Below are 22977 nucleotides of genomic sequence, written 5' to 3' on the forward strand. Positions count from 1 at the left end.
TGTACTGCTGTGGTTGGTGGTAATGCAGCAATCGTAGATGCTAATATTTTACTGTAATCTTATATTCTGTGTAGGTGGTTAACAATTGAGATCGCAGCCCTGCAGGCCTATTACGACCTCTTAATTCCAGTCAGTGTACGCCTTAAACTAATCTGCCTTGCGTTTCCGACATACTGACAATATCAGATCAACGTATTCACGTAGGTACTTTTCGAAGTTCTCGACCATTAGACAAAAATCGAACGCAGTCTAACTCATCTTAATTTTCTTATCTCTGTAACTGGACTACAGAGGTGCCACTTTAGATAACCTAATCCTATAGTAACATCTCTTCGCAGCTAAAATTATAGTAATGCATGGTATGGTAACGGTTAAGATAATAATTATAATTTTTCATTATCATTCAAGGTAATTGACTATTAGAGATGCGATATAGTAAAATATGTGTTAATTGTTCTGCTGTAGGTAGAGCCTTAGTAAATGCTATTATGTAGTTATTATAGTTAATACAGCTTGTACATTAAACTAATTATACCAGAGGTGGAATTGTGTACAGCAATCGAAATCATTTGACAGTTCATAACGTACGATAAAGTCAGTTAAACAAAGCGTTTGACAGAATAATCGTACGTTATGAACTGCATAGGTATTAAGCTCTTTAAAAGGTCTTAGCTAGAGAGTAGACTCGGTTTTTTATTCAGCTTGGTATTATGCTCTTTTAATCACAAATATGTGAAAATTCTTCTATCTCAATTATGTTACCAGCTGTGAATAACTATAGTCTAAGCAAATTTAATTTGTATCAAGTAGGTATATAGGCATTTTCGTCCTAACTTATAGTCAACTTTCCAGACAGTAACTTTAACTAGTCAATAATTGAGGAAACTTTGTGGTTGCCTTGATGTCTTTTTAGTACGTACACTCAGTGTCAAAAGTAATTCAAATAAAAACATAAAAATACACAACAGAACAAAAATATGATCTGTTTAATTACTCAAGTTAAATTGGGTATCATATTTAAGATTTATTACATTTAATGGAGCTCTTCATGTAATAACAGCACACTTTACTATGTTAATGTGTACTTTACCTTGCTAATGTCAACATAAAACTGCGTTAGTGCAAGCTATAAAGACGGTAATAGAAATAGGACTTTAGAGCATAGCGCACGTTACGTCTCACTTACTCGCATAATGCTGTGGTATAATAATTTAGAACAAGTAGGGATTAAATAAGACGGTGAAAAAATCGCTTCCAAAATACGGAAGTGATATTTTCACCGCTACTTATGTCAGACAAGCTTGAATTTAATTAGAAAAAAGTATAAATGGAGATAATGTATAGAATATTCGGTCAGTAGAAAATAGAAAATATGATTTATTTTTTTAGGCTTGAAAATGCTGCGTCATAGTATATCAATACGCACACCATAAGACGCTCATTGTAGATAGTAAAATAGCAACTTGAAATTCTTAGCATTAAGTCATGTGATAAAAGTCTAACTAGTACTAACTGCAAAATGTGATTCATATTTTGTCTTCAAACTGTGAGGGACGGATTAGAAAAAAATTGAATAATAATCTCAGACTAAATTCTGAATTGGTTATTATTCTCTTTTCATTTCAGAAATTTCCGGGAAGAAATGAAAGTTGAACGATTATATTACTTTCTTTTTTCACCCTTCAATGAGCAATTCGTATTGTTTCCGGTATACACAGAGATTTAATCAAAATGGAAAAAAAAAGAAAATATCTTGAATTTTCCGGGAAGACTTCAGCTGGTTTTCCACATATCCCTGACACTCTGCATTTAACCTTATTCCATATACAACAAGGCTCATTTGTTTCAGTCGTCGGGCAGGCGGCGGAGCTGGCTACCACTCTCAGCGATCATGTAGGGACGCTCCGAGGCCACAGTCCAACTACTACGAGTACGAGACCGCCCCCCCTAGGAGGCCCGGCAAGCTGTCTCACTACCACTGACGGTACTTGGAACTGGTAACTGTGTGTGTAAAAGTACCCGCAATTTTAACTTGTGGGCAGTGAGCTACCGCCTATTCATCCTGGACAGTAAAGCTTGAAAAACTCCAAGCTGCTAGGGCTTGGAGCAGTGATAGTCCACTGACGGTACTTGGAACTGGTAACCTGGTAACTGTGTTTGTGTAAAAGTACCCGCAATTGTAACTGTGGGCTTGTGCTATGATCTACTAAACCGCCTACTCTCATAAAGTAAAGCTCAAGTAGCTCTTGGGAAGTTGATAAAAATACCTTTGGCAGGAATATTTGGTACTGGTAACTGTGTTTTTGGTGTAAAAGTATCCGTAATATGATAACTTGTAGGTTTGTGCTATAATCCTGCAATTTTTACTAGCTTAATCATTAACAGTGAAGCTCGGGCAGCTTCAAGCGAAAGCTAGACTTAAAAAGTAGAGAAAAGAAAGCATCGACTTCCCTCTAGCTAGAGACGAGTACAGTTGACAGTTAAAACTAAAGGCAGCCGTTAGAAGTAATTGCTAAACATGACATTTGAAGACATTGTAATTAGTTTTAGTCCATAAGTCATGGCCAGCCCAACTTCTACCTTATTAAAGTAGTATCTCTTCTTCATCTTACAGTTTTAATGTTGTTTTTTGAGTTAAAACAAATGTCGAGAACTTTATAAAATTTATGTTTTTTCCTAATAATTGAAATCCTAAATTCATTCAGAACACAAAGCTTTCACATGTTATTAAAGTTGAATGGCTGTAAAAAAGGAATTGTTATATAGCAATTAAGAAAATTGTTACATTAAATATTTAACCAGTAAAATAGCAATTAACAATAAGCATTTTCTCATTATCGTGCACGGCAAAGATAGCGGTAAACGTTTATGAAATTATTGTATTTTTTCCCCACTCGTGTCGTCAAACTACAAAATACCAACGAAGACGCTATACATTCATATTTCATACATTTTTTACGCCACCTTTGCCGGTGCCAAATAAAACTACCTTTAATATTTTTTATATGAATTCATTAGATGTATTTTAAAATCTCACTTGTTTACTTTGAATAAGGTAAAATACAATAAAGCACAGGGTTGTCAAAACCTTAAATAGTAGGAAAGACCAAGGTTCTCAAGTGAAATCTAAAAAAAAATCCTCTTGGAAAATTCTCCATTTTCCAGCGTACTTAGGTTTTCAAGTTCTCTGAAAATGTTTGATTTTAAAATTATTGTGCAAAGCTTAAGCCACTATGTATTGAAGAGAGATACCATTGATCACCAGTGATACGGTTGTTTTATTTAATTAGCTCTTATATACTGGCAATACGATACTAATTTGTGATGCTGAAGGATTTATATTATTATATTGTAAGTTATTTTCTCATTTTATTTACTGGAAATTAACTTGTAGTACGAATTACGTCAATGATCAATAATATTTTCACAATATTTATTTATTTTACTTCATCTCGTAGACGACAGCATATCGAACAAAATAGAAATACTGGCATTTTATGTTTATGTAATAAATTCTATTTTGCAACAGTCGTTATGCTGTCGACTGTACATAATCATCCTATATACCGAAACACGACATAGTTAAGTTTGTAATTCAATGAAGCTTTAAAGTAATCAATTTTATGTTATGTACGAGTAAATTAATTTTAAATTAAATCTGATCTTTAACACTTGGGTAGTGTGACTGAATAATTTATTAGGTTAAGAATAAATTATGTGTTTCATTAATTGATTTCGAGACTTAATTACGGCTTCCAAAATATGTGGAATTCTAATTTGTTATTTTGACTTTACGGTTTTTTGAAAGACTGCAGCGCAGAAGTATGCATTATTAAATATTCTCAATATTATTATGTAAGTAGGTTACCACAGAAGTGTTTTTTAAGAACTTATTATATCCATGTTTTAGCAGTCAAGCACTTAAAACTCTACTTCACTTTGGTATCATCTCATCACCATTTGATGATGATGATGGTGATGATCCGTGGAATTGAACTAGTTATAAAAATAACATAAATAACTTTCGACGTTGAGTGTACCTGATGTCAAGAAATTGTCTCAGTGAATATCAGTTTTGAACAAAACCTACTTTTTGAATGTTCCAATTATTGAGAAAGTTTGTATTTTTTTATACATTTAATAGTAAAGTCAATTCACTTTTAAATTGTGATATTTTTATCAGTAACGTTTGCAATTAGTTTAACATTACTTTTGTAAGTTACTAAGATACATTTGTGGCACTTAAGGATAATATGACAGGGAACTTCTTTCTATGTTGCATCTTTAAGGTGAAGACTGACTAAAAATATATGAAAACTTACTGTTTTTAAGAAATCATGAAAACTTTTTATTTTGCTACTTATATTTTTGTATTAAATCTGCACTAATCGGAGTATGTATTGATTATGTTGATCCCAGGATCATGTTTCTCTATTCGTAAAAATGTGTAACACTTTGAAAATGTTCTTTGTATTTTATTCTCATGGCTATAAATCCTATAGGTATGATAAAGGTATTCTCACATTGTCGCGTGTTGTGTGAGGGGCGTACTACCTAAATGATATTCGTATAATAGGCCCAGTGCGTTTGCCGGGGCTTTCCGCTGTCTTGTAAAGTAAAGTAATGTTAAAAGTAAAGTAATGTTTATTTCTCACCAACATAACAGATAATATTATGATAACAAACAATCAGGAAAAACAAAGTAAGAATGTTGGTGGGTTGATACCTGAACTAGGAAGATTCCTGTGTCTCAGGTTACCAACCCTCCACCCCATACAATGGTCTATGTTATAAATAAAAAGATTATATTATTAACATTTAAGAACATAACAATTATAATAGTATGAGAATTTTTTAAGGTAGAAAAAAAAAACAAAATTTCGACACAATGACATTATTAAAAGTATTAAAAATATTATGCGGGTAGTATGCAAAAACTTACACATGTATGGCAGCAGCTACTTCGCCCGAGTAAAAATTGAACTTCAAGTAAACAGTTAAAAACATAGAGACGCCCCGCCTGAAATCTCTGGCTCGGATCTTGAGCGCTAAAGGAAATATGCAGTGTTTTGATGGCTGTTTCCATTAACAAAAATATACTTTTACTGACTAGTACAACAACTAACGTCACATAGCATATTAAATGAACAAAACATTCATTTTACAAGTATGCGCTCAAGATGCGTACCGCGGACTATACGTCACGCTACAATGTTGTTTATACCTTAACACGATGGGGGTAAAATCTAAATTACAATTTAGTGCCTTAGACAGTTTTCATATATTTCTAATCGAGCTATTTAAATGTTATATGGACCTCAAGTTTAAATAGTGTAGTAATCATAGCCAATGGCTATATTAGAATACTTAGCGAGGAACTATGATGATGCTAAATAGTACTTAAGTGAATTTTCTTTAATTTATGTACAGAAATTTTCATGTAATTGTAAATATTAGTGTTTGTCAAAGAGATTAATGTATGTAATATGCAATTTAGTTACATCTCACCACGATGAGTTAATGAGAATTATGTTAATTATGTTACGGTTAGAACAAAGCGTTAGATTAGTCACAATAAACGAAAACGACGTGCCCATAATTTTGTACATAAATGTATACACATGTCTATAACGTGTTGTAAACGATATCAATTTGTATATTTTAATTATGTAGAGACTTTCAGTGCGGAGATTGGCCATCGTACCTAAATAAAACAAGTATTATGAATATTTTCTTTTATTTTTCCGTGCAACCTAAAAGGCAGCGCAAGACCGGTCGTCGGGGAAATCCTTGGGGGAGGCCTTTGTCCAGTAGAGGACATCTAGTTTGGATGAAATGAGGAAATCCTAAAAAAACTCAATTTCTAAAATAGTATTGAAAGTTCAAATCATATACTAGCTGAATCTATAACTATTGATATTTGGTATTGAAATTGATGTTCCCCGAATGGATAAACAAGAAACTCATAATTTGTACTTTTATTTGGTACTGTTTTAATATTACGGAGGAGTATTTAGGCATTCGGCGACATTTTTCTTTACTGTTAAGTAACAGTAAAACAAACAAAAGCAAGATTTTATACACTTTCTATTTTCAAGAGATAGCATCGAAGGCAAGCATTTACTGCAACACTAAAAGTACCTAGTGAGTGGTTCACATCGCAGTAAATACTTAAACCAGCTCTTATTTGCTGGACTTACTTGGCAAGTTTATCGGAGATGGATAAAATCTTCAAACTACTCCGCAAATAACTAAAGTGCAATATCCGATATCGGTAACGCCAACGTTTAGCGATATCGAATAAAGCTTCGCTATTCGAGGAGAAAACAAAAGAAACTCAATAAATCGGGCTCGAATCACTTGGAAGGCAATATCGTGAAGATTCATGCTCGTCTTAACGAAGTTATCGTTTGAAATGTCAAGGGCTCGCGTGCTCGCCCGCGCTTATCGTTGTAGCACAAGTTGTAGTCCTGGTGGGTGAACGATTAGAGATTAGAAGCAGCTTTCAGTTTTCAAAATCAGCCTGCAGCCAAGTTACCTATTATGTACCTGTGTTTATATTTTTGGATATTTTAGTTATATAACAATTTTATCATTTTTTCGAAATGGACGAGTTTGAATCATAATTAGGCCTGTCAGATCTTTTATTTTAGTCTCATCTTGTTATAGGTAAAATTCTGTAACTAATAAGGTATCACTTATGCCACCTATGCAAAAAGTTATGTCGGTAATTTTAAATTAAAAAAAATTACAAATACATCTTTTTATGCCATTTGTTTGTAGGTAGGCCTACGTATGATATTTTAAACTATGTTGCATTTTTTTACTATAAAATTATCACTTCACGGGTCTACAGGCCTACGTAACCTACACGAATGGGCTGACTAGGGTAGACCGGGGACAATAGTACCATTTTTTGGAAATTGTTCAATATTGAGAAATCTAATGAAATATAACTTATTCTGTTAGTATGCTGTAAAAACTAGACTCCTAAGCTACAAATTTAAGCATGCAGAGTTGAACTATTCTTTCGAATACTTAATGAAAAACGAGTTTGAACTATACGATGTCTCATGTTACAATTGACCCCTACAACGGGTCAATTGTACCAATAATATATGAGGCTATAAAAGTCGTCATGTTTATCTAATCATCACCTTTATTGGTATTCTGTACTCTTAATCTCCTACAATCATCATTCTTTATTAATTGAGATCGAAAATATTTAGGAACAAGTATGAAAAATCAACAGTAAAGTTTAAAAACAAAACAATAACTTTTCTTCCATAAAAACGAAAAAGCTAACTGTTTCTACATAATATGCCATTTATTTGTCTCGGATATTGCTCCTGAAACAACAATAAGCATAATAACAATGATAGAATAATCAAAACTTAAAAATCTATTTTTGTATGAGGGTACAATTGACCCCTGGTACAATTAGAGATGGGTTTCCACCCGGGTAAAAACCCACATGAGGGTAAAAACCCAATAAAAACCCGTTTCATTCCACCCGTGGGTGTTTACACCGGGTGAAAACAAATAATTTTACAATTATTTCAATTGGCATCTTTTCTTTATTTTATTGAATTTTTCTCATTTATGTTTATTGATTAATAAGTAATAAGTCAAAGAAGAACGGTCATCTGTGACCCAGGCCCGACAGAAACGAGACATACCTCAGTTTTTTTGTCATGTCTTAATTAGTTAAATTATATATTTTTTATTTTCGAAATCTATGTATAACACCAAAATATTACCCTTTGTTTTTGTTTAGGCGTTATACAAAAACTAATACAAAATGCCTATTTATCACCAAAATTGGTAAATGTATGTACCTAAATGTCTATTACAGCTGCTATGGAATGTATCTAGGTGACCTGGAGATACAGCCGGATTATACAGGGTGGAAAAAATAATAAGTTACAAAATCCAAAAATTCAATGTTACCAGCTTCCATAATCTGTACCCTATTAATGGTACCATTTGAAAGAACTCGTGAAGCACTTTCAGAATCAGTAACTAGTTTTTCGATATCTTGTATAGTTTAGAAATAATCGAGTGAGATCACTTATCGTTCCAAATGTATAACCACCCTGTATAATCCGGTTGTATCTCCAGGTCACCTAGATACATTCCATAGCAGCTGTAATAGACATTTAGGTACATACATTTACCAATTTTGGTGATAAATAGGCATTTTGTATTAGTTTTTGTATAACGCCTAAACAAAAACAAAGGGTAATATTTTGGTGTTATACATAGAATTCGAATATAAAAAATATATAATTCAACTAATTAAGACATGACAAAAAAACTGAGGTATGTCTCGTTTCTGTCGGGTCTGGGTTTTTTTTGTATGGGGCGTGACCGTTCTTCTTTAACACTAATATGCATTTATATCGTGGCCAAATCGTAAAATTGATCACGTTATAATGATGTGACCAATTATTTTATAAAATGGTGTTATTTCAAGAATCGTTGAACCGATTTAGAAGAAATTTAGTAGGAACACAATAATTTGTGATCATGGCAAGGACATGGAGGGGGGGGATGCCAAAGATGCCAAACTTTCTCTTTGATGACATTACGGTATAAAGTTACAAATAACAACACCAACTACAAAGTACTTCTGCTTAAAAACTTGAAATCGAACCGCCCTTCCGCCACTGTAACGCATTGTAACGTATTTCAAGACCTCCTCTCCCCCCAGATTGCATTAGGTAACACTAGAACGCCCCCTTAGCAACAAATACCACTTCTCACTTTAAAAAAACGCTATTTTTGTTTTCACCCACCAGAATGGGTGATAATGGGTAAAAACCGGGTTTTTACCCAAATCACCCAGTTTTAACCCAATTGGGTGAAATGGGTTTTTACCCACTACCCATCTCTAGGTACAATTGACCCTGATTTATTTATACCTACTAATGCTTCGCCCTTTTAAAATGTTTTCATAAGCCTGTTCATAAAGGAATAGATCCGTTGATCCGTGATCCGTACTTTTGACTCTACGTCGAGGCATCTAAAACAAAACGTTCAAATACTTAATTACTTACTGAATTAAGCTAAAATGTACATATTCAGAAGGGTTTTAGAAACCTATATTAAAATATTTTAAGTAGGCATTTAGGTATTTATATCACCTTTTTATCGACATCTACCTACTTATTTAATAAAACACATTAACTATTTTTTCAGTAGGTAGGTATGCCTATAATTATAAAAATATAATTGTAAAAATGTAAAATAACCACGTGAATGTTTTATAATAACTTATTTTATTATAAGTATAGGTACTTTAAAACCAATTTAAAATATTAAGTATAAAATAAGGTTCCGGGGGTTAATTGTACCACGGGGTTGATTGTACCGCTACAATTGACCCCATGGAGACTGGTACATTTGTTCCAAGTAGGTAGTCAAGAGAACTTCACCTAAAATTCAGTCATTTTCACAGTGAATACCAATAATTCGCTGTCGATACAAAGTTTAGAGCCTGGATAAACTATTGACAACAATACTTTGGTAACAAATAGCATATTAGGCAACTTATGGGCTCATATATTTGACATAAAAACTTACTGCGGCTGGGCAAAAAACAAAAATCCTTCCTGTACACCTTCGTTTCTCAGCGCAAGCGCCGCCGACTGGTGAGCGGATGGAAACACAAAAAGCGCATATTCTGACGCTATGCACACAATCTAACGTCGCTTGTATGAAGAAATATCGCCGATGGTACTATTGACCCGTGGTACTATTGTACCCGGTCTACCCTACCCCTAATTGTTCAATTTCTACGCTTGTTCGTTTACGTTCTCGTTTACTAGTTCTGCCCTTTGCCGGCCTTCCTTCATAGAGTATCACCGCGACCTCTAAGCGACAAATTGATTTCTGATATCAAATTTACCAATATCAAACACGTCATAACTTAAGGCATTGCTTCGTGGAAAGTGAATAAGGTCGTATTACGAAATTTCCAATGCCTAATTCGAAGTAAAACCGCACTTTATATGTCGTGCTCATATTATTTATTCAATTTTTCATTCACACCTCAAAATAGAAAATTTGAATGACACGCAGTCAGATTTCTACTGCGGTTTTTAAAGGTAAGTATATCGCGGCATAGTCCGAATAAAGGACCATAATATAGTTTTAGTCTAAATACGATTGCAAAAATCTGTGGCTATTATCTAACTCTCTATTTGAACTAACGGTCCATAGGTCCCACTAGATCGATCCAGAAGGTTTCTATTCGCAAATGAACAAACAAGGCGAAAAGCACTCGATGTTTTTATCGTTTTTAACTCGTTTATGTATAGTTACGACGATTTTTGCTCCAGTTCTTGCTTCAGATGACATTGATTGTGCCATTACCATCTTTAGCGGTTCTGTCAATACCCACGCAAAACTTGAGGAAAAGATTTTTATAAAAAGACATTAAAGTAAATAAGTCGTTTATTCTAAAAATATACTTCCTTTTACTTATTGAACTAGTTACATATCGTTCAGTGGAATCGATTACAATACAAGGCCTCAAGGTGAGTTTCCACTGATCAAGCCAGGCCCTTCGCTCGGCAGGTCCTGTGAAACCCCATGACGTCATTGCGTATAGTCGCATAACATGCAACGTTCCGACCACGACACGACAATGGAAGCAGTCGTCTCGAGGTAACTATAACTAGGTATTTCAAAAAGTAACATTGTAGTAGCAAACTTTTAATAAGTACGAGTAAGGTGATGCTGAGAAGGTAGCTTAATGGCCCTATTTTACCTGAATATTTTCATGAGTATCTTCTTAACTTCTTATATTTATAAAAATAATAAAATGTGTCTATAACGCTTACATCAATATATTATCTCCTATCGCTCTACAAATTAAGGTCGCTGTGCGAAAGGTTGCTGACGCAGCACAAACGCAACGGTCGCTTCTGGCCTGTTTACCCGCCCCAAGGGAGCTACCGATACAAGACTGATGGCTTTAACCCACTTATTATTAACTAGAAGCTTCAAAATTACTAGCCACGAACCCAAATCAATAACTTTAGTACCTAACCCTAATCAAAATAAAGATCTCATTTTGTGTCTAAAATGTAATTTGTATTCCCTAGGGTGCCTACTTAGATGCCTGTGCGCAGCTGAAAGTAATTAATTTACCCTTTTGCAAGGTTTTACAGTACCCCAGGCCTAAATTTTGTCAGCTACGTGCAAGTGTACTTACAGCCCATATTGGTACTATTTTGCTACACCTGGAACTGGAATGAAAATGGCCGCCCTTCTGGGAGGCTGGCGCGCCTCGCCCGTACAATAACAGTATACCAGACGAGAAAATGGTACTACTCCTGGTTGCTTAATGAAAATATATGTAACGCTCACCTTGTTTTAGTAGCATACTAATCTCGCGATGTCCCATTGTGAACTTTGAAGTTATAATGAAAAAAGTTTCTTGGGTATGTATTCATAAAAAAAGTTTTTATAGACATTGTAGGTTATTCTTGGAGGTGGGTATATTTGTGGTTTAATAAAACTTATTCAATTTTTGTTTGTATTCATTTAATGTGTTCGAGTTATATTAGGTACCTGTGAAAATATTAACTAAGTTTATTTAATAATCGTTCCCTATGTAGAGTCTTTGCGATTACAATACAAAACCACAAAGGTTACAAACAAGATCAAGATGGAAGATTTTAAAGTAACCAGGTCGGCGACTTTTTGCCTCTGACGTCAGCAAAGCGTGGCCATAAATAAATAACTTAGAACGACCGGATAATATAATTTAACGCTTTCTTCGATAAATTGACCACAATCCGTACAAATGAAGATTTAATGAGATGAAGAAAGGTCTTGACCTAGAAAAGGTACGTTACGTAACATGCCTCACAGCCCTCACAAATCTTTTGGAGGGTAATCCTCCCTAATCTCGATTTATGCCTCACTTTATTAATTGCCGATTTATGCCTAGTTCAATTCGCGCAAAACTCACAATGCCCGGAATCAAACGGGTGTTTTGTAGATGTAGGTGGTGTAGACTTTGAGCTTTTTTTGTAGGTAGATATTAGACGTAGAATCTCTGATATTTTCGGATTTCTTTTTTATATTTGATTCTTTACCTAAATTAAAATGTAAAGTTATTTTTAAATGACTTTGAAAAAAGTTACAAAACTTCAGTGACAGGAGCCTTATTTAGTTGTAACAACTAAGAACCTGCTATAATGAAGTAAGTTTACGCTTCTTTGAACTTCAATCAATCGCTAATGGAAATATTGATGGCTTTTGTTTAGTTCAGAGCCAATAATAACTTACGAAATGTAATGACGTGCGAAGTTATTGCCGTAGTTTATTTTAGAAACACTCGAGCATCATTTGCCAAAAAAAAGCCTTAATAATAATTACCTAATCTAATTTTAGTCCAAAATTACAATAATATCTTTGGAGTTATTTTTAGCAGTTGTGAAACTACATTACGTTACTTTGACACACTTTATAATGTGTGTTACACCCAGTTGTTTCGTTCTTGAGCCTTAATAACTACACTATGAGCATACATTAAAAATTGTCTTCGTTGATCTATTGGAATTAAAGATGGCAATGACCAACATTGCGTAGGTCGTTCGATTGACATAGCAATCTGTCGACATGTTTGACTACGTTTGTGTCCTAATACTGATAGGGTAATTATGACTGTTAAGAATGCAAATATTGTAGTAGGCAAATACGCTAAGTTCCATGAATTGTGTAAGTTCGAGTGACCATGTGAACTTGCGTCACGCATTCAACGCGGTGGTGTGGTTCAACTTGGCTGCAGGGGGAAAATCTGGTTATGAAAATGGGGCGTCGGACAGCGAAAGTGAGTTATGCAGACGGCCGAGCCGGCGGCACCGGCCTTTTCTAGGGCGCGATCGCTGTTAGCCGCTGGTGCATGAGAGAGCAGAGTCACCCACCTCTTCTGCACCGGCCGCCACGGTCCGCGGCGCCCGGCCGAGTCCGAGCTCAGTGTTGCAACGCCACGCGCCCAGCAAACCCGTCACCTCAGCTGCTTGCAGCTCTGTAAGCGCTTGAGCAACGTTCCGTTATTTTCAGTCAAACCGTGTGTTTTACAAGTGATGTTTTTTTAGTAGAGGCTGTGTTTGCACAAATCGAGCGAAAGCGGTCAAGCGGGCAAGTCTCGGCCCGCGGAATTCGGCTGTGTAGGTGTTTTTCCTTGTGCAGTGTTGTAATGGCATCAAGTGCTAGAGTGTCGAAACTTGGCTGATGACGAGCTTGGTGAACGCGCTCATGCGGCTGTAAAAAACGAGCACACGTGCTTATGTAAGCTGCATCACACATCACAAGTGAGTACATAAGTAGACCCAAAAAAGCAGAATAAAAGAAGAATAAACACATAAATAACAACTTTTAACCTAAAATCTTTAAGTTTGTGTAACTGTTTGGATTTCGTAGCTTTGAAATTGTTAAAATAGTCAAGTCACCGTTCCGTCTCTACGCAGCTCTAACAGAATTCTTCTCAGATTTCTCAATATCAAAGATACAAAACAACATTTGTATAGAATCTATTAAACACAAACGTGTCTGAATGCCGTGTTGCGGCTGCAGTTTGAGTTCTTGGCCTAATTAGAGCTGCAGATATCGAGAACCAGTTAATAGTCGTTAAGTGGCGGGTCATTCCCGCGAGTATAATGTGGTAACAAATGTATCACAAAACGCGCTAAGATATTCTCTGAAGAAGGCTTTTTGTAAGTCTAGCTCTATCAACTTTCCGCTCGTGGACGCTAAAAGTAGGTTGCCATGCAAAGCTCGTAACGGGACATTGTAGAGATGATAATAATATTGTGTTATTTCGCTCTTCAAAGCTCATTCTCTTTTTAAACTCGTTGACTTTCTACACTAATTTTAAGACGATTCAAAACTTTGTTCCACCAATGACTAATAAAAGTGATTTGATACAATACAAACTCAATTTAGATAAACACCTTTGATTGTATTTTAAAGTCTATGATTCATACGCACCCGGATATAGAGTCAGGTAAAAAGGTGTAAAATAGTTGTAAGAGCCATAGTTTGCCGAACTTTGCAACAGTTGGCTCTTCGCCAGAAGTATTTGTTTACAAACAGAGCCAGGCTCGCGCGGAGGACGCGTTCTAAGGCAAGCGGTGACCTCCTTAGCTTTATGAACTACTTCTGAGCCAGCATTTTATGTTTACGTGATTCGTTCGAAGACGATAAATTCTGTCTCCACTCTATAAGATACTCTTTTGTTAGAAAAGGGTATTTGTATCATTCTATTTCTAGAACCAAATAAATATTTTTCCTTTATTTCTTTCATTTGCAACTTTATCTGGATTTTCTCTTTGATCTTAAAAGTATTGAAACTTGAATAACTCTAATTTTCTTTTGATGAGTGTAGAGAATAATATCTATTTCAATACGAGTAAGTAATTAATGGGACGTGTAAAAGTGCTTTTTAAAAGCCTACTTGCTTAAATAAATGAGTTTTATGAGATTTTAAATTAAATTTTAGATTACCCATTGCTTGACTAGATTCCGATGGTAAATTAATACTATTGTGGTGATCCGGCTCGAAGGACCAGGAAAATGTGGTGGACTGCAGTGGACTGTATGCGTTTGTGTGTGTTCGAGAGCGCTGACCGGACGATGATGACTGCCGTTGAGAGCTTGCCCTTACTATGTCAGGCGTAGTAGGTGCTACTTGCAGGAATAAAACCACTATTTCACTTGCTGAGACTTCTCGCGTTTATTATTCGCTTCCTTTTCTCAGTTCTTGCTTCTTCAGATCACTTGTTGCTTGGAGCACTTGTTCTCTGAACTGAACAAAACATCAATTAAACTTAAACTTGTCTCCCGGAGCGCCTCGCTCCGTATTTATAGGGCCCCGGGCTATATCCATCCCTTTCTCTCCCGATATTCCTGTCTCTGTCTCTCATGTTCTGGAACATAGTTCTGGAATGTTCGAAGCGAGAGGTCCGATGTTGCCGTCCCGTTTCTTTTTCTCTCGAATATTCCAGAAGTGTGTGGAAGAGTAATTGATGTGCAAGCGAGATGACAGATAATGTGAGAAAGAGATGGAATGTTATTTATCTCTAATCGACTCTAATTGATTATTTTAGTACATTTTCTGATTGTTAACGTTGCTAATCAATAAATTAATAAGTTAGCGTATTTCCTTGGTCGACGTCGCTAACAATCTCCCCCGCAGTGCGAAGCACTCCCTCTTCCGGATGCGACGTCTTGGCAGGAACCAGGACTACCACTCGTCGCGTCGGTCGCCGTAGCACTCCTCCGGGTGTTCGCACGTCGAGGACTCGTACTCTTCCGTCCGGACCGGGGTATACCCTCTGCACTATCCCTTGTGGCCAAGTGTATCTTGGTAGCGTAGCGTCGACTATTAAGACGACGTTGCCGACTTGAGGGTCTTCTGTCTCCCGACCGGCTATCTTCCTCGGCATCAAAGTTGGCAGGTACTCTTTTTGCCATCTTTGCCAGAAGCGCTGTGCTGTCTTCCAGTTTGCCTTCCCGATGAGGTAGCAGTTGAGTCCAATCGGAGAATCTCTTCGGGTCCGGAGTGACTTCTGGTGTTACCTTCAATGTGGCAACAACTTGAGAATTCTTCTCCTCTCCGGTGTATTCATCCTTCATCTCGAAGCGATCTTTCTTCAAAGTCTTCAACGCTGGATCTTTTTCCAACTTCCTCTTGATGAGACGCTGATGTGCCTGATGCCCTCTGCTGGTCTTCTTCAGGACACTGCGAGCCCGTTTGTCGGCGTCGTTGCATGGCCGACGTGGTTCCACTCCGATGTCCTCTTTCTCGAAGTGTTGGTGAACCAAGGCTTCCGTTCCATCTTCCACTAATCTGCTGTGGTGCACTAACTTCACTGGATCACTTCTTCCAGTGTTGCATCCATGCAGAACCCATCCAAGGCTGGTCAAAGAGGCAACTGGTTCGGAGGCCTTCCCTCTGCGTAGTCTCCGTGTGACTATCAGCCCCCAATTGTCTTGCCCAATCAGAAGTCTAGGTACTTCTTTGTCGTAGACCAGCTTCTTCTTAATTTTCTTCAGGTGTTTCCAGTTCTGAAGCATTCCTTCTTCGACAACTTGCTTCGTCAGCTTCAAGTTGTCGATAGTTCTCGCTTCTATGTTGAGTTTATTTCTACAATGGACCCCCTTGATCTTCATGTTGATCTTCTGGGAGTTGCTCTTCTGCATACCGTTCCCCCCGACCATCTCGATGGTGATGGCTTCCGGCTTCCCTTGCGCCCCAATCTTCTTTGCCACTGATGAGTCCAGCAGCGTGACGGTGGACCCTTCGTCCAGGAGCGCGAGCACTTTTGCTGTCCCCTTGGGCCCGTAAAGGTTTACCGGCGTCATCTTCAAGTAGGCCTTTCCGCAGCTCGTGGTGTGCACCGACGATACAACTCCTTCGGCGGGCTTCTCTTGAGTTTTCGCCGCTGCGGGCTTCTCCGAGTGAAGACTGATGTGATGCCACCTCATGCACTTCTTGCATGGTTGTGCCCGACACGTGTTCCTTGAGTGCTTGAAGCGCAGGCATTTGAAGCACATTCTTGCCTTCTTCACCATTTCCCATTTATCTTCAACACTGGCTTCTTTATATTTCTTGCATTCGTACAGCCAGTGGTCCTCACGGCACTCTGGGCACTTCTTCGCGTCAGTCTTCGGTTCTTCACGGCGTCCTTCTGTTTGTTGGACATGGTGAACCGGCCTCTTGAACATATTTCTCTTCTGGTCCCAGGACACTTCCGGGGGAGCGTAATCACTGTTAATATCTGCTTCAACTTCCATGAAGTCATACATGAGTTCGAGCGCTGGTTTTCCCTCTGCCCGGCGCTCGCGTTGGTACATCAGCCACCGAGACTTCATGGTCGGCGGCATCTTCTCAATAAGACACTCCACGGCCCCTGGTGCGCACAAATATTCCGTCTTGCCGAGTGCCCTGATGGTGGCCACGGCATTGCGGACTCGGCTGGCAAACATGCAGATCTCCCCTGATGACTCGTTGACCCTTGGCAGCCTTTCCATCTTCTTTAACTCCGCCAGGGCTATGGCTCCAGGTCTGCCGAACCGGACCTCCAGGCTCTTCATCAGCTCTTCCGGATTCTCGGCGGTGAACAGGAGGCTCTTGACTGCCTCCCTCGCGTGCCCCTGGAGACACCTTCGTAGTCGCGCCAAATTCTGTGCCGGCGTGAAGGAGCGCGCGGTGTCTTCATATGACCTTCTGAACGCGAGCCATTCTTCACATGCGCCATTGAAACTTGAGAGGTCGACCAGTTGTCTTGTGAGGCCACCCTCTGCCCTCTGTGACAGCTTGGTGATGGCCATGGCTAACTCTTGAATGTCTGTTCTCCCTTCCGTAGGTAGCGGCTGTGGCGGCGGCGGCAGCGGTAGAACTTGTGGCGGCGGCGGCAGCGGCGCGGCGGGCGGCGGCGGCGGTATCGGTTGTAGTTCCGGCGGGACCCTCTCGGCGATGGTGTTCGAGTGGTCCAACCAATTTTCGACCTGCATTTGCCTGTACTGCACTTCTTCTGGATCCTCTTCCATGTCGGAATCCAATTGGGCCAACTCCAATTCCGCTTTGGCAACTTCCAGTTCCTGCCGGCCACTCTTAATTTGGCCTCTATTTCTGCCCTTCTCCTTGACGAGCGGACGGAGCGCGTGTCTTGATTCACTCGTGACAGTCGCGGCGTTTGTTCATGCACTTGCGGCGTGGGTGGCGCGTACTGTCCTTCAACAGTCGGCACGGTGGTCACCGTAGTCGCGGGAGTCGCGGCGGCGGCGTTGTCGGCGACGGTGGCGGCGGCAATATTGGCCGCGGTGGGCGTGGAGGCGGCGGCGGCGGCTGCGGCGGCGGCGGCACGTCTCTTCTCTGCTTCCGCGATACGGGCCCTTAGTGCTTCGTGTGGCTTCGTGACGTCGGCGGTTATCTCCTCTGTGTAGGAGCGCGGTGCTGGTTCCCCTCTTCCCAAATGCACGCCGGGCTCTCCCATAACCCGGGTGCTAACAGCCGGCGCGGCGTGGTCCCTGGCGATGCGCGGTGAGGACGCGCCCCCGGCGGGATACGGGGTCAGCGTTGATGAAGTATCCGTGGTTTCCGTCGGAGTACTTCCTCCATGAACCGGCGGCGACGTAATTCTCCCTGCGGCGGCGGCGTTAGCCGCGGCGGCGGCACCTCGTAGCTTCTCCGACCTGGTGACAGGCATCTTCGCTATTCCCGTAATCCGGCTACTCGAAGGACCAGGAAAATGTGGTGATCCGGCTCGAAGGACCAGGAAAATGTGGTGGACTGCAGTGGACTGTATGCGTTTGTGTGTGTTCGAGAGCGCTGACCGGACGATGATGACTGCCGTTGAGAGCTTGCCCTTACTATGTCAGGCGTAGTAGGTGCTACTTGCAGGAATAAAACCACTATTTCACTTGCTGAGACTTCTCGCGTTTATTATTCGCTTCCTTTTCTCAGTTCTTGCTTCTTCAGATCACTTGTTGCTTGGAGCACTTGTTCTCTGAACTGAACAAAACATCAATTAAACTTAAACTTGTCTCCCGGAGCGCCTCGCTCCGTATTTATAGGGCCCCGGGCTATATCCATCCCTTTCTCTCCCGATATTCCTGTCTCTGTCTCTCATGTTCTGGAACATAGTTCTGGAATGTTCGAAGCGAGAGGTCCGATGTTGCCGTCCCGTTTCTTTTTCTCTCGAATATTCCAGAAGTGTGTGGAAGAGTAATTGATGTGCAAGCGAGATGACAGATAATGTGAGAAAGAGATGGAATGTTATTTATCTCTAATCGACTCTAATTGATTATTTTAGTACATTTTCTGATTGTTAACGTTGCTAATCAATAAATTAATAAGTTAGCGTATTTCCTTGGTCGACGTCGCTAACAACTATAATATACCTACAACTACATACATTAATATTTAATACATTATAAATGTAAAACTCTACATGCCAACCCTGCGAGTAGCTCGTTTAGTTCATGAATAGGTACTGTATGTTTTCACAACATTCATTTAGGATATATAAACACTATTGTTTTATTCGGAAATCGATAACAACCAAACGATATGCGTAGACCCTTTTAAATTTCATTTGTAGGTACCGTAACGTTTTAAAAATGTAAACAGTGAATGATTCACTATGATATGTTTAGATAATCATAAAAAGCTAAAACAGTAAATTTATTTCAGTAGACACAGGGCTTTTTAATTGTAAAAAGCTTTTTTTGGCGTACCTACTGAAATTTTCAACATTAGTACCTATTTAAATGTATGTTTAGAATAACTACACTGGTCATCACAAAAATCGGCCCACCTACGTTTTACAGGAAAACTCGTTTCTACTGACACAATCATGGTGCCCCAACAATATTGGTGTTATTTGAAAGCCCAATAAATATCCTTAAAGAAAAACACATTTAATTTCCTAATAAACGATTAACATATACAATAAATATGACTTGAAAAACTTGAAAAAAGACCTTACTTTGGGCTCACCTCTGGGATCAATTAGACCAATTTTTATGGTTATAAAACCAAATAATGATCTCACGTGTCCTATTTAACAGATGGATAGCGATTAATCCCAACTTAACAGTTTTATAGCCATAAAAGTTGGCTCAAGCGTAACTACCTATTTCTTGAAGAAGTGACTCTAAATTCTTCTACAGACACATTTTTGGGGTAAAAACCTTTCCTTTAATGTAATGAAGTTTAGAACTAGGCTTTTAAATGGTAATATAGTATAGTAATATTGGTGGGAAGTGTGGATGCATACGTTTGAAAGTGCTTGTCGCGGGTGGGTCGATTTTTATGATGACCAGTGTATTTTAACCTAAAAGAGACTTTAGGTTAAAATAGTACTTCTGAACATACTACTTCTGACTTACTTAGTTATGTAGATTTGTAATTTAGTTGTGGTGTCAAGAGAACTGAGCACCCACGCATTTGCATTTGTCGTTCAAATCTTACCACGAATCAAGAGTCAATTTAGGCAAATCTTCAACATCCGTTGAACGAACGAATCGAATTTGTGCACGATATGAATGTAATTCTTATTATGTTATAGGTAGAGGCACATATTTGAGGTTCAGTCAAAGATATCGCGATGGAGACGAGAGTAGGTAAAAATCTAGGTAGGTAGAAAACTAAGTATTACCTACGAAGCTTAAGTGCCAATCGTCTAGCAATTGACTTATCATGTGAAAGGTTCAGCTAATAAAAGCCCTTAGTAAGTATATGGGATTAGGGTACCATAATATACATAGTACAAATTATAATACTACCCTTAGACCGGGTGGTAGAGTAGATAATGGAAACTACGTGTAATGTTGCATGTGACTTCAAGTGTTAAGGTACACTTGCCCTAGCTGTGCCCCGCTGAGACACTTTAACCTGCTTAAGGCACATAATTATTATAATCTTTTAATGTGTCTAAAATCGTTGAACGTCAAAATTGCCGTTAGGTGGCAGAACGATGTAACTGACAAAAGTTGTGACTGTTGAGAAAGCTTATGTTAAGTGTTCTCATGGTCATAATAAATTCCATGTGACCGAGTTTTTTTATAAAGGTAGTTTTATGCATCACATGTTAGAATAAAAATTACTGCACGTGATAATAAAATATGTAAAAATGCACCAGATGTGTGTAATTAGTGGTATAACGGATGTTATGCCGGATAGAGCCTACTTTTGTAGTGCACCCGTAATTACGTGGAATAATGATAGCAATCAGGACAAGGCATCACTGTACGCCATTTTTAGCCTTATGACGGTCAATTTTTAAACATGTTAGTAGGTTATCGCTTGAACATTATTTTGCAGTTAGTAGCAAATCAGATTATGCATTTTTATTGAAAAGTAGAGCCTATTGCAACTACATAAGTAAGATCCTGTGTTTCGATTGATGTACCGTGTACGTGCTAAGATCGGTTAGTCAAGCATGACTGTTGAACTTGAAATTGCAATTCTACCTACAGAGAAATATTACTGAGGGCTCAAAAGCGATGTGTTAGGGCTATATGCGGTCTAAAACCTATAGAAAGTTGTCAGCCATATTTTAAATCACTGAAGTTATTAACTTTTCCATGTATATATATTTTTGAACTGTGTGTATTCGTAAAATCTAATCCAGATTTGTTTAAAAAAAAAGATCACATACCTAACCTTCGCCCTAGAAAACCCGAACTTTGCACAAATAATAAATGTAAAACCGCACTAATGCGTAAAAATGTCACAGAAATGGCTCCAAAGGTTTACAACAAACTCCCAGAATCCTTGAAGCAATTTAATTTAAATAAATTTAAAATTATTTTATCAAAAATGTTAATAGATAAATGTTATTATAATATGAATGAATATTTTAATGATAGAGAATTGTAACCATTAATATAAATGTGATTGTATAATATGTAAATTTTTAACTTTTATTGTGTTTATGACATTGTTTTATTATTATTATTTTATTTTTTACTAATCTATTATGTTTAAATGTAATGTAGAATGTTTATTCAATTATAATATGACTGCGATTGATCTGACATTATTTAAGTGAAAATTCTTTTTTATGTAAATGAAATTTGATAAGTTTGATTTATAATTTTGCATGCCAAAAGGTGGAAGATGGAGATACTAAAATACTTGTAATACCTACATTTACCCATGTTCGCAAAATAAATATATTTGATTTGATTTGATTTGATTTGAGATCCATAACCTGGTAGAGTTTAAGAAGGTATCGGACTATACATGTTTAGTGAATTTATACTACATACATAGATATAGGTTGAGAGCTTCAGAGTATGCTACCCATATCTAGCTAGACTCTAGAAACAAGATACCTATGTACCATCCTAGAATGCATCCCACTTAACACTAGGTGCGATTGTGGACAAATACCTGCCTTGTTATGCATAAAAAAGTTAGATACTGATGGGCTTGTATCTTCTTCTTCCTCGGTCGGATTTAAAGTGTTCCTCCACAGACTGCGGTCATAAGCTGTATGGACCGCACGATGCAAGCTTGTATAAATTAATTTATTTAATGATTAAGGATAGTTTATTTACAAATATTACTCAAGAATTAGTCAAAGCTGATTAATTATTTTGAGATAGACTATTAATTATGACGCTAGACAAAGCAAACTGCCCGAAATGATAACCTCTGACTGTCTATTTATTAATAATTGATCAAATCTAAAGTTAGTTAATTAATATAACTGTGACTTCTTTAATGAGTCATTATTTGAGATTAGGTATAATTTTGCATTGAGTTAAGTACTTATTAGATCTTATCTTATTTGAAAAACATTGTGTTGTCATTAGGTACGTTCTTATAAGCACTTGTAGTTAAGTAGGTACTCGTATATCATTATGTATATTGAAGCAAGAAAATTGAATTGTTTTCAGATGAATTACAACAAAAAGTTATTTATTTGTGTAATGAAATGAGTAATCTTGAGTAGTTATTACAATACCTTACTTCTTACTGGTTTCGAATTTATTTATTCACAATTTCAATAAAAAATACGTTTTGTACTGAGTTGTTTGTTGTTACAACGATGACGTGTGTGGAGTTAGTGAGCATTACAAAATTTTGGTAGATCCTATTATGTTTTGATATTGGCATGTATGCCAAAAGTTGACTGAAACAGTTAAAATATCTAGGTATACAGAGGTTATTTTGTACTAGTTATTTTTATCAACATTCCACGCAAGTCCCCCATAAACTTAATAGGTACCTATTTATTAGATATCACATTAAGTGCCTACTTTATTTCCTTATCACAAGCACTTGATAATGACCAGTGCAGATTGAGTAGGACAAATACCTACTCAATGCATTGACGATCATTATTGTGATTTACAAATGCACCCAGCTGTGATTACATAAACAGCTGCATATTTAAGTAACACAATAATAATCGTAATTAAATTAATAAACATCAAATAATA

The 22977-nt window shown here is 37.7% G+C and overlaps 2 protein-coding genes across 3 annotated transcripts in view; both read left to right on the forward strand.

The window, feature by feature from the left end:
• Positions 1–5727, forward strand: part of LOC135071915 (partitioning defective 3 homolog) — a 43372-nt gene extending 37645 nt beyond the window's left edge. The window contains exon 20 of the mRNA XM_063965783.1: positions 1850–5727. Within this exon, the coding sequence (XP_063821853.1) occupies positions 1850–1982 (133 nt within the window). The 3' untranslated portion in view covers positions 1983–5727. The remainder of the gene's footprint in view (positions 1–1849) is intronic.
• Positions 5728–13008: 7281 nt separating this feature from the next.
• LOC135071920 (diacylglycerol lipase-beta-like) overlaps positions 13009–22977 on the forward strand; it is a 94621-nt gene continuing 84652 nt past the window's right edge. For both annotated transcript variants that reach the window (XM_063965793.1, XM_063965795.1), the window contains exon 1: positions 13009–13331. The gene's annotated coding sequence lies outside the window, so the exon portion shown is untranslated. The remainder of the gene's footprint in view (positions 13332–22977) is intronic.

This window comes from Ostrinia nubilalis, chromosome 5, assembly GCF_963855985.1.
Source record: "Ostrinia nubilalis chromosome 5, ilOstNubi1.1, whole genome shotgun sequence".
Classification (NCBI taxonomy): domain Eukaryota; kingdom Metazoa; phylum Arthropoda; class Insecta; order Lepidoptera; family Crambidae; genus Ostrinia; species Ostrinia nubilalis.